This window comes from Triplophysa rosa, linkage group LG2 (genome assembly GCF_024868665.1).
Source record: "Triplophysa rosa linkage group LG2, Trosa_1v2, whole genome shotgun sequence".
NCBI lineage: Eukaryota > Metazoa > Chordata > Actinopteri > Cypriniformes > Nemacheilidae > Triplophysa > Triplophysa rosa.
The window spans coordinates 6,045,629-6,060,223 of NC_079891.1; the positions used below are offsets into that span (position 1 = coordinate 6,045,629).

At 38.4% G+C, this 14,595-nt stretch overlaps 1 protein-coding gene across 3 annotated transcripts; it reads right to left on the reverse strand.

The window, feature by feature from the left end:
• Window positions 1–5,688: 5,688 nt before the first annotated feature.
• Window positions 5,689–14,524, reverse strand: wu:fi75a02 (uncharacterized). Of its 3 annotated transcripts, none has more exons than XM_057326733.1 (9): window positions 14,205–14,524; window positions 13,280–13,429; window positions 12,325–12,624; window positions 10,239–11,940; window positions 10,057–10,113; window positions 9,481–9,685; window positions 7,825–7,958; window positions 7,594–7,665; window positions 5,689–7,514 (listed from the first exon to the last, which is right to left on the reverse strand). In XM_057326733.1, the coding sequence occupies exons 2-9, from the start codon at window positions 13,419–13,421 to the stop codon at window positions 7,244–7,246; spliced, it is 2,883 nt and encodes a 960-aa protein (XP_057182716.1). In that variant the 5' UTR covers window positions 13,422–13,429; window positions 14,205–14,524; the 3' UTR covers window positions 5,689–7,243. The 3 variants fall into 3 exon arrangements, with proteins under 3 accessions (XP_057182716.1, XP_057182708.1, XP_057182700.1); XM_057326725.1 differs by having other exon boundaries at window positions 5,689–7,511; window positions 13,247–13,429; XM_057326717.1 differs by having other exon boundaries at window positions 13,247–13,429.
• Between the last annotated feature and the right edge of the window lie 71 nt (window positions 14,525–14,595).

A 14,595-nucleotide genomic window follows, 5' to 3' on the forward strand; every position in this document is an offset into this window, starting at 1 on the left:
TATGTATGACTAAAAGCACTGGCTCCCTCTCTAAATGAATCATGGTTTTAATACAGAAATTGTATAGTATGTCTAGTTATCATGTTATTTGGCATATCAATTACCATTTGTATTAGGCTAACACTTGTATTACCACAGATTTCCTACAAATACCATGCTTAAACTATGGTTATTGTGCTATTGTGCTGAGACCATAGTAAAAATGTGGTAATTCCAAATAAAACCCAAACACTATGATTACTGTGCATCAGTTTCTCAAGTGAAAGTCTGCCTCCTTTAGAAATCAGTACTTAGTCAGGACCGCTGTGTATATGACGTGTTGGTCCCTGTTGGTTTACTCATAGCTTAATGTGTTGTTATTACAGAAATGTCCTCATGGCATGTGTAAAGTCAAAGTTCACGTTGAGAGTTTGGGAGGTCCTGACATCTGACACTGCATCATAACAGCCGTGTGTGTAAATATCAGTGCCCGATGAGACGGTCATTCACAGGTCATACTGAGTGACCATCAGACAGCAGCTCCACGTTGGAGGTTGATCTTTATCTCTTATATGACCATAATAAAGCACTAGGAAAACCCTCGAACAGAACCAGCCAATCAGACGACAGTGACATCATAAGAGAACCTCTGGACATGCTCAGGTGATTCTGACACACAAATATCAAACTGAGCTTGGCAGCATTAAAGATGGGGTGACACACGCAGTTTCTGCAAATCTCATATTAATCTTGAGTACCTATACAGTAGTATATTGCATACTTCATATCTTTGAAGAGTATTTAGTTTGATCAAATTATAAAAGAGAGATACAGCTGTACGATTATTACTGGAAAAAGATGAGCTGCTGGAGGCAGGCAGGGGGATGGAACTACAACACGAGCACACAATACATTATCGCATTATCCCTTTGTGTTGTTTACATTATGCACGTATGCACCGATTGCCAACAAAACCCAAACATATGACTTAGTTTGATTTACCGTGTGCGGTTCATGTCCGGCATCTTTTAGCGCTGGCACCGCAGCATCTATCAGTTTCAATTGATCTCCAAATCCAGCGTTATAGCCACCATTTATATAACATTCATCACCGATATGCAGTTAGCAAACAAACACATCTAAACTTCTATCAGGCAAGTGAAGTGGCATTGATGGTCGTGCTCTTTCCCACGCTGGCTGGTTGGCGTGCTCTTTCTCTCACGCTAGCGTGTGGGCGTGTTCTTTCGCTCGGTGGATGACACGTTGGCATGCTTTTCCGGGAGAACGGCCAATAAAAGGAATAGTAAGACTTTATAGTAAAAACTTTCCGAAACAAGTTGGCCATGTTAAGCTTGAGAAGCCAGCACGTTTACCCCATCTTTAAAGGCCATACAAAAGAATATCCCATATTGTTCCAATATACTAGGCTTTAGGCAACCTCAACAAAGCTTCTACAGTCACTAAATGTTTGTTTAGTCAAGTTTTAGTCGACTAAATGTCTATGCATTTTCGTCTCGTTTTAGTCAATACAAACTTAGTCACATTTTCTTCATGCTGTATAGTGGTTAAAATGATAAAAATGGTTATTTTGCTAACAATTATAATATAATCACAGTGATTGATGTCATCGAGAAATTTGTTGTTATATTTCATCATAAGTATCTTTTACCAATAAGCGCAAATCAATATAATGTCAAATCATGTGCATAGTTTTTCAACTTCATCTAAGAAGTATTTCCACAGAGGTTTGATAAGTGCATAGGCCAATTCGGTTGTTAAGTGGTGACGTAAGGAAACCGTTTCCGGGTCCAAGCATCTATTCATTTCAAGGGGGGGGGGCTACAGCTTAAACAGCTGTTAATAAGCACTGTTTACTCACATCGCATATTTAAGCGGAGCATTTATTAACTCACAGCATACACTACAGTCTTCATGCTTACAGAATCTCCTACATCAATATCTGAATAAGTTATTAAAAAAATGAATCACTGACTGGCCATGTGGGATTTTGTTACGAAGATAAAGGTTAGGATCGTGGTTTTCCGATAGTTTTACAGCTCGCCATGAGCGTATATTAGCATTTTTTTGTTGTTTGCCCTATAGCATCTTATTGAGCGTTGTGACCCGGAAACAGTATATGACCTTCCATATATGGTGGTGCGTGACGTCAGACTAAACAACCGAATTCATAGACGTCCAACCTCTCGTTCTCCCGCATATTACTAGCGTCTTCCCTGCTTCCCGCAAAACATTTAGCGTTACAATTCCCCGCAAAACAACGCGACTGACCGTGAAGGAGAACCCTCGGAAAGTAGTCGTGAAGGGACTCGTCATTTTCGCGATGTGGGATGTCTATTCAGCAACCACAATCGCAAACAAACAATGTAGTGGAGATCAACGCGGCTCGAGCAGCTCGTGAGAGAGAACAGACCCGTCTGGAGAGATTGCTAACCTCTTGTTTATTGATTTGAGATCCTCAACGGCGCTTGCACAGGGAGAGACTTAGCATTGGCGTATGGTTGCCAGATTGTACAAATTAAGTCACCCAAAGGGCAGAAAATGTATACTTTTTATCCTTTCATCCATATTTGGAGGATCTGAACTCCTGTCATCTGGCGACCGCAAACATGAACGCTCGTACAGCAGAGGCTCGCACAAAAATCTGTAATATCTATCGTTTTTTTTTTCGAGAAAGACTAAAAAGAGTTTTGGGGTCTCATCATTTTTCGTCAACAATATTGCGTGCTGATATAGTCTTAGTTATCGTTTAAAGTGATTACTTTTCGCCTCGTCATTCGTCCTGGGAAAATAACGTTAGTTAACGTTTTCGTTAATTAGCACTAATTTCAAGTTAGACAAAGCGTCAACTTACTATTGTAAAGTGTTACCACAACCCATTTTCCAATAAAAAGTGTTATTTGAAAAATTCAAACACAATCAATATGCACAAGTAGGCTCAATTGAAAAACATCAAGTGGACAAACCATTTAGAAGAGATACTATAAAAATGAAACCATAGTGTTCATTATAATACATTTACACCCACCCTTACATTAGTATGCACACACACTCAAATTGTTTTGAGTATGGGCTACACAAAACATCTCAATATCCAGAGACATCAAGGACATTTAGCACAGTGATACCATCAGTGTCCCAACCTAACTCTAAGCATTGCATAAGGTTCAAAGGCACATAGCCTCCTCAGCTAAATTTAGAATGTGGGGTAAAAGGTTGGATGGAAGACAAAGCGTCCGCGATGAAAATGTTTTGCAACAGTGCCCTGTGAGTGTTAAACAGTTTGTGTCTGGAATTCACAAAAATGTAATAGTGTGCTGTGTTGCAAAAATACAACAGATGAAATTGGTGTTACCAGCACCTATTCAGCTCAGATTACCGAAAATTGACCCTACCTGCACTTCATTGGCAAGCCGTGGTGGCACTTCAATGCCTAGCTTCTCCAGCTGTCGATCTTTATATTGTCCATATTGGTTGTAACCCAAATAGCCCCCTGCTGTAGCAATGAGGAGAGGAAGAGGCCGTACGCGGGCCTGTAGACTGGGAAAGCCTAAGATCAGGGGAAAAAATTATGAATTTAGTTTATTTATTATAAATTACTATTAATTGAAGGGATTCACACAAAAATGATGTCATCATTTATTCACCCTCATGTCATTCAGACATGTATGACGTATTCTTTTGTTGAACACAAAAAGTGATATTTAAAAAAAGTGGTAAAATAAAATTAAAGTATATGGGGCCAATTTTGTGTGGTTACTGAAGTTCTTCGAAATATCTTTTGGGTGAGAAAAAAACTCATATAAGTTTGAAATGATATGAGTAAATGATGAAAGAATTTTTATGTTTGGGTGATTTATCCCTTTAAAGAAGATATTTACATATATACCACAACATAAAATTTATTCCAACACAAAACATAACTACTTTTGTTTCGAATGGCTGTATTTTGCAGCCAGATGGTGCAGTTACGACATCTGTGAGTGGGACAGTTTGACCTTATCTAAAGCCGAGCTGACACTACGGGACTGAGACTACTTGAATTGCTATGGCGCTTACACTACACAACAAGGTTTCTTGTCATCCTTCATCTTCTTGTAGCAGCACTCACACTACACAACGCAGACAAAGTGCACTAACAACAAGACCTTGGTCGAGGAGCAGATGCGACCAACAGCGAAAACACTTCCCACATCGCGCTAACTTCTAGTTTGATGGTGGACATGTCTCGAGCTATCCCAGACGCTACGATATTTTCAAACCTGTTTGATAACACTGTGGAACTAATCAAGCCAATCACAGCGCAGAAGGTTTGCGTCAAATTATTGCGTGGAGGAAATAAACTGCTGTCATATATTCATTAACATTACAGATCGTGTTAAATGGCTAATATAACAGACATAAAGCTATTTTAAACAATCCTAAAGCAACAAGTCTGTATAATGGAATAAAGAAAACACAGACACTTCACTTGTATTGTTGTTAGCACACTTTTGTCTGCGTTGTGTTGTGTTGTGTAGTGTGCGTGCTGCTACAACAAGATGAAGGATGACAAGAAACCTTGTTGTGTAGTGTAAGCGCCATAGCAATTCAAGTAGTATCACAGTCCCGTAGTGTCAGCTCGGCTTTAACCAACACTGTCTGACAATAGTGGAGCATAATGTCACATTTCAAGAACTGGTTTTAGCGTGTCACTATAGTTCAGTGATGAAACAGTGACATCTCGTGGCGTTTATGAGAAACTACACCAATTCACAAACACCCTTTCACTGCGTGGGTTGCTTAAATTTGAGAAATTGTTAAATATCCCTATAGAAACGAATGAGATTTTGAAAAGAAAATGTATATTTTTGCAAAAATATAGTCTCACTGACCTTTTGAGAATGACCTCTGAGAACTCCATCTGATACCCCAGGCACTTCGAAGCAGATAACTGTAACGTTATACAAGAATTGTACACGTTTGATATAAATTCTTTTATCACCTTATATTTTGATTGTGACATTTCATAGCAATACAGAGAATAATTCTGTATAGACATATTATTTGTCAAATTCAGTGCAACAAATATCTGGGCACGGCCTTCACAGAAGCTCTAGGTCAGCGATATTTGTGTTACTTGGTCTTGAGATTTGTGTTGTCGGAAGAGATAAACTGCGGCTTGACCCAAGATATACTTGTCACTTTACCCTGTTGGACTGGTTCGCCAGCCTTTCTGGATTATGAGGTATAAAGTTTAGCATTGCAGTTGTCTACGTGTACCGACCGTGCTGTAATTATGTTATATTCTTAAAGAAAGAACATGACACGTTTACCTGCTCTCTCTCGTCTCTGACAGATGGGGAAGAATCACTCTACGACAGAGCGCTGCCATGCTTGTACGCGGCTTGATATCTACCACTGTGCTCTATTGTCCCTCACGAGGCGCACTGGCGCCGTCTGGTGGAATGGAGTAATAACTATTCACAACGAGGGAGTTCGCGCTTCTGCAGTGTAAATAAGTGAAAGTGTGAAACACTTTAACCTAAACTAAATTACCACGTTTAACAAAGCTACTATAATACTTGTTTGTTAGAAAGAGAGAGAGGAGTTTTATATGAAAGCACATTAGTAGCAATCTATCATACTGTCTGAGTAACTGTCACAATATCATCAGGGTCAATAAGGCAAGAATGACATAAAGAACGTTTTTATTCACCATTTTATTCATAAAATATATAAAATCACGTTGATTGACAGCACTCAAGCAATACTTAGTGTTGGTCTGTTGGTGGACTCAAGCTTCATCTACTAACACTGTGTAGGTGTGATGGGGAAATAAAATAGCAATACAAATGAAAAATTTCCATCATAAAAACAGCCAGTTCCACTGCATACCCGTGTAAACATTCAACACCCTTTTTGGGCCTGTGTGTACCATTAAAAGACGATAAATGTATACAGGTTGTGTTACAGTCAATCTATTCTTTTAGCACAAAGACACTCTTCAGGTAAAGGCTCAGACTCTTTGGGGATCAAGTGCAGATAGCGGACTTAAAAAGCTATGTAGGTCCAATAATTGATTGTAAAGCTTTCCTTAAATAAAAATAAGAAAACATCACTGCAAATGTGTCACGTCACACCACATACAAATGTTGTTTCTTCCTCAAATGATAAGAAAAACAACAGGCGTGGGAAGTATACAGTACAGTGGGAATGATAAAACTACAAAAAACAAAAATCTGTTCATCACATTAGCTGCCTAAAAAAGATGGTGCTTCACTTATGTCAGCCAAATATTTAAACTGCAAGAAAGCACACATATCCATTGCAAACATTAATTAGTCATTAAAACGTGGAGTTATATTTGGCCATCGAAAGTTATGATAAACGAAAGCATTCTCCCAACTAAAGCTAAAAGCAAAGTGGTTTTGTTCCGTTTTTAACAATTTAGAAAGTCTAAAATAATTTTGATGTGATGAATTTAATATTCATAGTAATTCAAAGGAAATTATGTGAATAATAAAGCAGTTAATGAACAAGTTCAATTTAACGGTCTGCTAACTAAAAGACCAAGAACAACTAAAAGACCAAGAGAAAGACCATTTAAATCGTTTCTTTTTATGACAGCCCTTTAAAGCCAACAAATTACACACAAATGTTACATTTGTAGGGTGAAATATATTAAGAATTTTAAAACTCACAAATACAAAATACTGCACTGTGCCTTCGAAAATAAAATGAAAATAAAAACTTGAAATACTTTGCATTCACAGACAAAAAAGTTTACGTGATCCTTGCTAATCCAGATTTACCGCAAATAAAAAATTACAGTCGAAGGGGCCATTCTGATCATTAATAAGGATCTAAACATCAGATGGCAGTGCTCTAAATCTGTGTTACAACTGTTGGGAACATGTTGGTCAGCAGTGTGCAATGAATACAAAAATAAAAACATTGACTGCAACAATCACATTGTAAGGAAACAAAGTGCTCAGGTAAAAGTTAAAACCACTATAATGTGCTTGTATTATTCACACCCCGCAATGCTCAAATATATTTGGGTCAGCATACTTCATAAATATTAAGTCTTAAGAGTAAATGCTACAAGAAAAAATTTCCTCTATTGCTAAATGTTTTAAAGTGAACGATAATGTGTGAAAATTTGTTGCATGGTTAGGCAATATGATGTTCCACACGCTTAAACCAAAACTGTAATAGTCTATAACTTCACAAGAGTGTGGTGTAAATGTATGAAAAGCTATGATTAAACCTCAAGGCCTTGGCGAGTAAAGTAGTCTTCTAGTTCTGTAAGCCTCTCAATCAGCATTATGTCAAGGTCGGCTTCATCATGTTTACCCCTGCGAGCTCGTCCTCGTGGCCCCTTAACACGCAGGGGTCCTAGGTTTGTTTTAGCCTTGCGTTTCCGCGGCAGCGTAAAATCCGGAAAATCAAGAACTCGTTTTCGCTTCTGATGACCGATGCACACTAGTGCGCCGTTCTTTTCTTTGGGCTCCTCAAATATTGTCTCCAGGCTTCTGTGTGCAAGAGCTTAATGATCAATTTCCAGATAAAAGCATCAAAATAAACAAAATATGCTGCAAGGCAAGCACAAACCTGTTAGGGGTTGGAGACTTGTAATTTTTGTTGGTGTAAATTTCTTCTAAGCTGAATTCCTTTTTCTTTAACCTTGTGGGATACAAAGGCATCAAGATGAGAACATTTTATAAACTAGACACTCGAAATGTCAAAAGAAAATACAAAAAATGAACATGTATGCAGTCAAATGTGCTACATGATAAATGTCCTGTATTTGCCCAAGTACTGAAATTTGGGGAAAATGCTGACCTCTTTGGTTTGGGGAGTCCCATTGGAGTAAGGTTGGTATCTGGTTTGGGAACCGTCTTGCGAATTCGAATCTGGGAGACCTTTTTGGTCCGCTGTCCGGCTTGGTCGCCAACATTAGCCTCATAGAGATCCATCTAAAACAGAGATTGAATTCATCCTTAAAGGGACGGTTTACCCAAGAATAAAAATTCTGTCTTCATTTACTCACCCTCGAGTTGTTTCACATCTGCATAAATTCCTTTGTTCCGATGAACACAGAGAAAGATAGTTGGAAGAATGCTCGTCACCAAACAGTTCTTGGTCACCATTGACTACCACAGTAGAAAAATTACAATGGTAGTCAAAAGTGCCCCAGCACGGTTTGCTTTCCTACATTCTTCAAAAAATCTTCTTTTGTGTTCAACAGAACAAAGACATGTATGCAACAACATGTATGCAACAAGATGTTAACATTGCATTGTTTTAATAATGGCTTTATTTATTGTATATAATAGCATATGGCAGATTTATCTTTATAGTTACTAATAGTTATTTTAAAAATTAGCATTTTAGTCTATCAACTACCCATAAATAGTTTATTCCACTTCCCTTTGTTATATGCATTGTTTGTGAGTTGATTTTTACTTATCGTCAAGGTTTTTAATCGGATTTGTCACTGCTGATATAATTGTGTTTTGCATTTATCTCTTGTAGAGACATCCAACGATTCAGCAAGGTAATACTTTACCTGAGTTGCAGCAATGTACCAACTGTTGCAGGAATTACCACTGTCCATTTTGCTCGGCCAGTGTGTTTAAGCCAGCCAAATTGGTCAAATTAAAATTTGTAATTTTTATAATTTGTTTTACAGTATGTAATGTTTGATTTAAATGATGTTTCATTTAAAATAATGCTGCAGGTTTTTTTAACCATAAAACAATAAAACTAATACAATCATACAAAATGTCCTCAAGTTTGAAACATTATTTCTAACACCATCAACAGGAGCACAATAAGCTAATACAATGAAACACATTCGTTACAATAATTCTACACAAGATTGATGTTTTAAATGGCTTTTTGTACCATACCTTAATGTATTATTATAACTCACACATGTAAGACCTGAAAAGCAGCCTTATTTAAGAATATGACGTTTTCGAGTGTAACAATAGCAAATCACACTCCAAGACTCTAGGTGGCGCGACTTCGTCAAAGAACGAAAGCTCCGCCCCCTCATTCTGTGACCGCTGTTCAGAAACTGCAGCTGCGGTTCCCCAGCTGGATACTATTGTCACACGCTTGCAGTATTCGACCAATCACTACGCACTAGTTTACTGGCCAATCATAGCACACCTCGCTTTTCAGAGCGATGAGCTTTGTAAAAAATCTGCACGTTTCACAGAGGCGGGGCAAATAGGAGATACAAACATGCACGGTATGTGGAAAATACAGCGTTTTTAACCTTAAATGTGTATACACATTGCAATACATCTAAAACAAACGATAATATTCGTTTTAGCCGTGCAATATGACCCCTTTAACTGACATGTAAAATTGTTCAACTAAGCAACACCTGTGTATCAAGTTCCAAATTTTCAAAATAAATTCCAATTCTAAACTTGTACATGAAAACAAGACTTTAAAAAAACTCTTGCTGGGTAAGAAAGTAGATACCTGGTTCATTGGTCCAGATTTTCCTTGACTATGCAGGCCCGGATATTTGACATTTGCGCTAACAATAGCAAAACTGGTCAGCGGTTCAGCCAGGGATTCCTCCAGCTTGGTACCAGTGCTGTGTTGAGAGGGGTCGTCCACAATTCTTTCTGGTGTGAGGTGGCTTGTTGACAAGTGACACTTTGATGAAAAAGATATGACTTTCCTATATGCATTAAAAGAATAATCGCATATTTTAGGAAATTCCAGCTAATATAATTTCATATTGATTATATGATTAAATTGTCTGGTAAGAAATGCGCACAAATGCAGATTTTAATACAGGCAGATTAGAATAACTGGTAATGATTTTGATGAAGAAATAAAGCTGGGAACATTTGATCTGTGTATGTTTACTACATAAACCCATTTAAAAACAGTACTTTGATATTTTTTCTTGTCACTAACAGCACCAGATGAAATAGCAAGAAAAATATTAAACCGACCCACACATGGAAACCAAAGACATGTGATCTATATAGCAAGGTGTCATAAAGGTATGCATTAGACTACTGTGCTGCAGGGGGATATGCCCACCGTGCTGAAGCTCTTTTCCTGCTGCTTGTAGCTTCTTGACCGGATCGTTGTGCATAGCTATCAATAAAAAGATGTAAATCAATACACATTGAATTGCAAGCAGCATGCAGGCAATAAAGGATTTTCAGTTCTGATTTTATAAAATCAAAACAAAACTTATTTAGCATGCAGTTTTAACTTACTGGTGATCATTGTCAAGTCCTGGTGGAGCTGTGTGGTCAACCAGAGGCGGAAAAGGATGGCACTTACACCGGCCCAAAATCCGACTGACAACCGTATGGACGCCTAGACATGACAACTGCATGAGGGGAAAGTTGAGCCGCTTGTGCCGAAACCACAGTCTAAAGGACGTTGGAGAAGATAAAGCTAGAAAGGTACTAACACCTGCCCCAGAGAAACTCCCTTTGCTTAGAGCAGACGTAGGTGGTGCGGTGGGCCGAAAAAGTTGAGATAAGCTAGGGCAACACACAGACTCTTTATCCAGCAAAGGTAACGCATGAGAAGAACAAGGAAGAGTGCCAGTCAACCGAGGAGAGACGGGGACTATATGACAAGGATTTGATGTTTCTTTATCCAGAGAAAGGGTTTCACCCACTTTATAAGAATAAAATGCAGGAAGGTGATGATTCTTCCCGCTGTAGTGTTTGACCTTCGCTACATTTCTGCTGTAACCAGTCCATTTGTTTTGCATTGCCAAGTCATTTCTGGAAGAATCGCTGGACACCAAGCGATGAGCAGTGTCAGACAGCTGATTCAACAGTTTGTCAGTATCGTGGTTAGACTTGTGTTCTAAATTGAATGGTATAGATGTGCCATTTCTTGGCCCAGAGAGATGGAAATTACAGTGTGTATGTGTTGTCAAAGGTGAATCCACTGATGTCGGATCATCTTCACTTTTTACCAACTGGTTTGATAAAGCTTGCTCACAGTATGGCAAGACTGATGACCCCTGAAAAGGGTGTTTTAATGGGCATGAAAACTGATCGATGCCTTTACCCTCCCTAAACTGCTGACATTTTCTCGTACTAACTACCTTTGTGCTCTCTGCAGACTCTCTTTCATCTCTTGAAGTAGTGATGCTCTCAGGGACGGTTGTACTTTTACTCAATGAGGTAGTGAAATCCCTTGTTGAGAATGGCTTCTCATTGTTTAAGGTCAACTTCATTCTGTCTTTCTCCCTGCTTCCTTCTGTTGAAGGGTAGGGCTGCATTCCAAGCATCTTAGATGAGAAAGAAAAAGGTATTTGCTTAAACGATTGGCTAGTTTCACCATTGACTTCATTCGCTTTCTCAGATGTCTTCGATTTCGTTACTTTTGAAAATGAATAAAGAGGATCTATATTTGTATCTGACTTTAAGCCATTAGGAGCAGAAGATCTGAGAAATCGAGTGCTAAAGGAAGGCACCTGGGGGTGTTCCAGTACATGTAAACAATGAATATTCTTGATATCTTCCTGACAGGATTTTTCATTCTCCACATTCTCCGAGGACTGTACTTCCTGGTTGTCATTCTCCTCTGGGCTACTTATCACAGAATCAACCAATAAACTTAATGCGACTCTGTCCTTCTCAGCTACCAGTTCCATCTCCAGGTCATCAAAGTCAGATACAGGTGAGTAGACACCCTGCAAACAGTTCTCAGTTTGTCCTGAAGAGCAAGGTTTTAGCATTTCAAATGTGGAGCCACTGCAATTCCAGCGCAGTTTTTGACTACTTGTTTCCTCCGGCTTACAGACAGGACTTTGCGTGGTCCGGGAAGGAGTTGAAATTAGCCATGAACACACAGGGTTCTTTTTTGCTTCCGGGGACAGTGTACTGAGAAAAGAATGTGGCCTAGAGGAAGAGATATTTGAGATGATTCCTTTGTTGTCTTTTGGCTCCTCTCCTGCAAGCACATAACAAATACATAATAACAATTATGTTAAGTGACATACAAAATAAAGAAGTATCGATGTTTCAATAGGTTATAATAGTGGTTCTCAAACTGGGGGCCGTGGCTCACGGGGGGGAGGGGGGGTCAAGATGGATCCAGGGGGCTCTGTTTTTGTGGCATTTTATTAAATATAAAAAAATTCTCATATATTTTCTGCAATCGAACATCAGAAACCACCAACCAAAAGAATTGATCACCAGCCTCGTATAATTGAATACGTTTTTGGTTGAATTAAAATTCTAAGTTTAAGATCATAAGTCTTTTTGGGGGGGACACAAAGCAATGCACTTTGAGAACCACTGGGTTTTAACATGGTTTACTAATTTAAACATTCACCAAGACCACACGCAGGTGAAACACCAAATGACAAGTCCCTGCCCAGCTGGCCAACTTTACTGTGGAGCTGAGCCAAACTGCGGGTATGTGCACTGCTTTGTGAACACAGCTGGTCCATCTTCTTCTCCACTGCCTCTAGACGCTGAGTGAGAGAGCCGAGGGTGTCTGTCAGCAGACGTTTCATCTCGGTCTGATGAGACACAAGAAGTTTTTCAAGAAGTTGCTCTCCTGATGGGCCACCTGGAGGAGCAGAATTGAAGGTGCCAGATGTCCACGTTTTTGGATCTCTGTACTTGCCCTCTGCAAAGCAAGTTAAGAACACAATACAGAGATGTTGGTTCTTAAAACAATGCTTGAAACGTACATACAATGACTTCTACTAAACTATAAATTTACCAATTCTTTTGGGTGGACTGCCATTCATGACTATTTAAATTAGAGATATTTTATAGATATATTTGTGTTATCTATTGTGTTCTTCTGTGAAATTAAAATAAAACTGAAAATTACAGTAATGCATGGCCTCTGCTATTGTAACAGATATAAATCTTAACTTTTTATCTAATTTCTTTGTAGTAAAAATTGAAAATTAAACATTGTACAGGTCTGGCTCTAAATAATTTGAATCAATATCGCATACCTTCCAGAGTATAAATATACACAATTTATTTGTTTATTTATTTTTAACAGCATATTAGCATTAAAGGCTATTCATGCAAACTCAGTCATGGTATCTCAACTTTACACCATAATAAAAAAAATGCACAAACTGTTCTTTCATTTTTAATACTTGTTAAAAATCTTGCAAGAAGTATGCATATATATGCCAACTCAACTAATGACTGAGTGTAAAGGTACAGGCTTTCAGACAACAGACATCTATCACAGAGGTCCTCAGACATAGAATGAATGTCCTCTATACCTTTCTCAAAGTTTGTGGACAGCTCTCTCTCACCAGATTCAATCTCATCCCTGCATCCCATGATCAGCTGCTCATGATAAAGTGAGGACTGAGCAGAACGTTGGCATGGACCAGCAGCAGAAGCAGGCACCTGCTCTGTCCCTTTTTGTTCAGCTGGAGGATTGGACAGCATCATTTAAGGGACTGATCAAACAAGAGAAAAGTTACAGATAACAGTCAACAGAAATGTCTTAAAATAAGCATTCATTTTTCGTCCATCCTTGTTTTTACAGTATTTCTTTTAGGCGTAACTTTCATATACTCATGTATACTTTCATGTATTCTATAGTGCTGAATTATTCCCATTCTAATGCACTATGATATATACATCTAGCATTCTAATAAGGTGTAACAATAATAATCATGGTATTGAATGATTAGTATTTAACATTTCATTCCTGTTGCAAAAGACCTACACAAGCCAACACGGCGTCATTTCTTCTTATTTTATGCATTCTTTTCATAGTAACGTTAACAGAAGCAGCCAGATGTGCTAAATTGACATAAATAACATCATTAGCTGGTGAGTCTTTAGAAATCAGCCATTTCTTTACGTATAGACATGACACAAAATAAACACAAATATTTCACATGATATGGGCTAATGTACACCACAACATTTGGAAAATGTCACTTACTATGACGTAATTTATATTTTTTCTGCTTTATATCATTCTTTTCCTTAATAAGAAATCTCTGCTAAAACGTAAGCAACAAACAGCAACTTTTTCTGTAAGCAACAGTTACAGAAATACATTTTAATTTATTAACATAACTCAGACAATGCTTAAAGTTCATTTAAAAATATACATCTGTCTAATTTTTAAATTTCATTCAGTAGAATACAGGCTGGACATCATGCATGCTTTTGAAGGCCCTCTAACCGAAAAGCATTTCAAAATGTTTAAAAATGCGGCACCTTGTGTGCTGTTTCTTGTACGACTGTCGGTCCCCGATAAAAGAAAATGTCAGTCGTTAAGAGAGTGTTATTACAGCACTAATACTTGCGAACGCATCCTGCTGATTTACAGGTCGGATGTGATTCCTTTAAGCCAGTAAAAGTGATTTACGGCGACCCTCCAGACTCATGCTCAGACTGATGGGCAGATTTTTAGAGCTTAACTGTACATAAACGAAGACTGATCCGCTTAAACGAATATGTCGCACATTTAAAACATAACGATAACAAATCACCGGAATATTTCACGAGAAGTGACGACAGCCGCACATGTAGCGCGACTTCCGGCTTGTGTTCCGCTGGGGAGAGTGCTGCGATTGGCTACTGCACAATATCATATCATTCACCGTTT

Excerpts from the sequence above, each read along its gene's own strand:
- wu:fi75a02 (XM_057326717.1), bottom strand. The coding sequence starts at position 13,421 with ATGATGCTGTCCAATCCTCCAGCTGAACAAAAAGGGACAGAGCAGGTG. Across the intron at positions 10,114-10,238 it reads GGACTTGACAATGATCACCA|CTATGCACAACGATCCGGTC; the intron begins GTAAGTTAAAAC and ends TTTTATTGATAG. Across the intron at positions 7,666-7,824 it reads GGACTCCCCAAACCAAAGAG|GTTAAAGAAAAAGGAATTCA; the intron begins GTCAGCATTTTC and ends GTATCCCACAAG.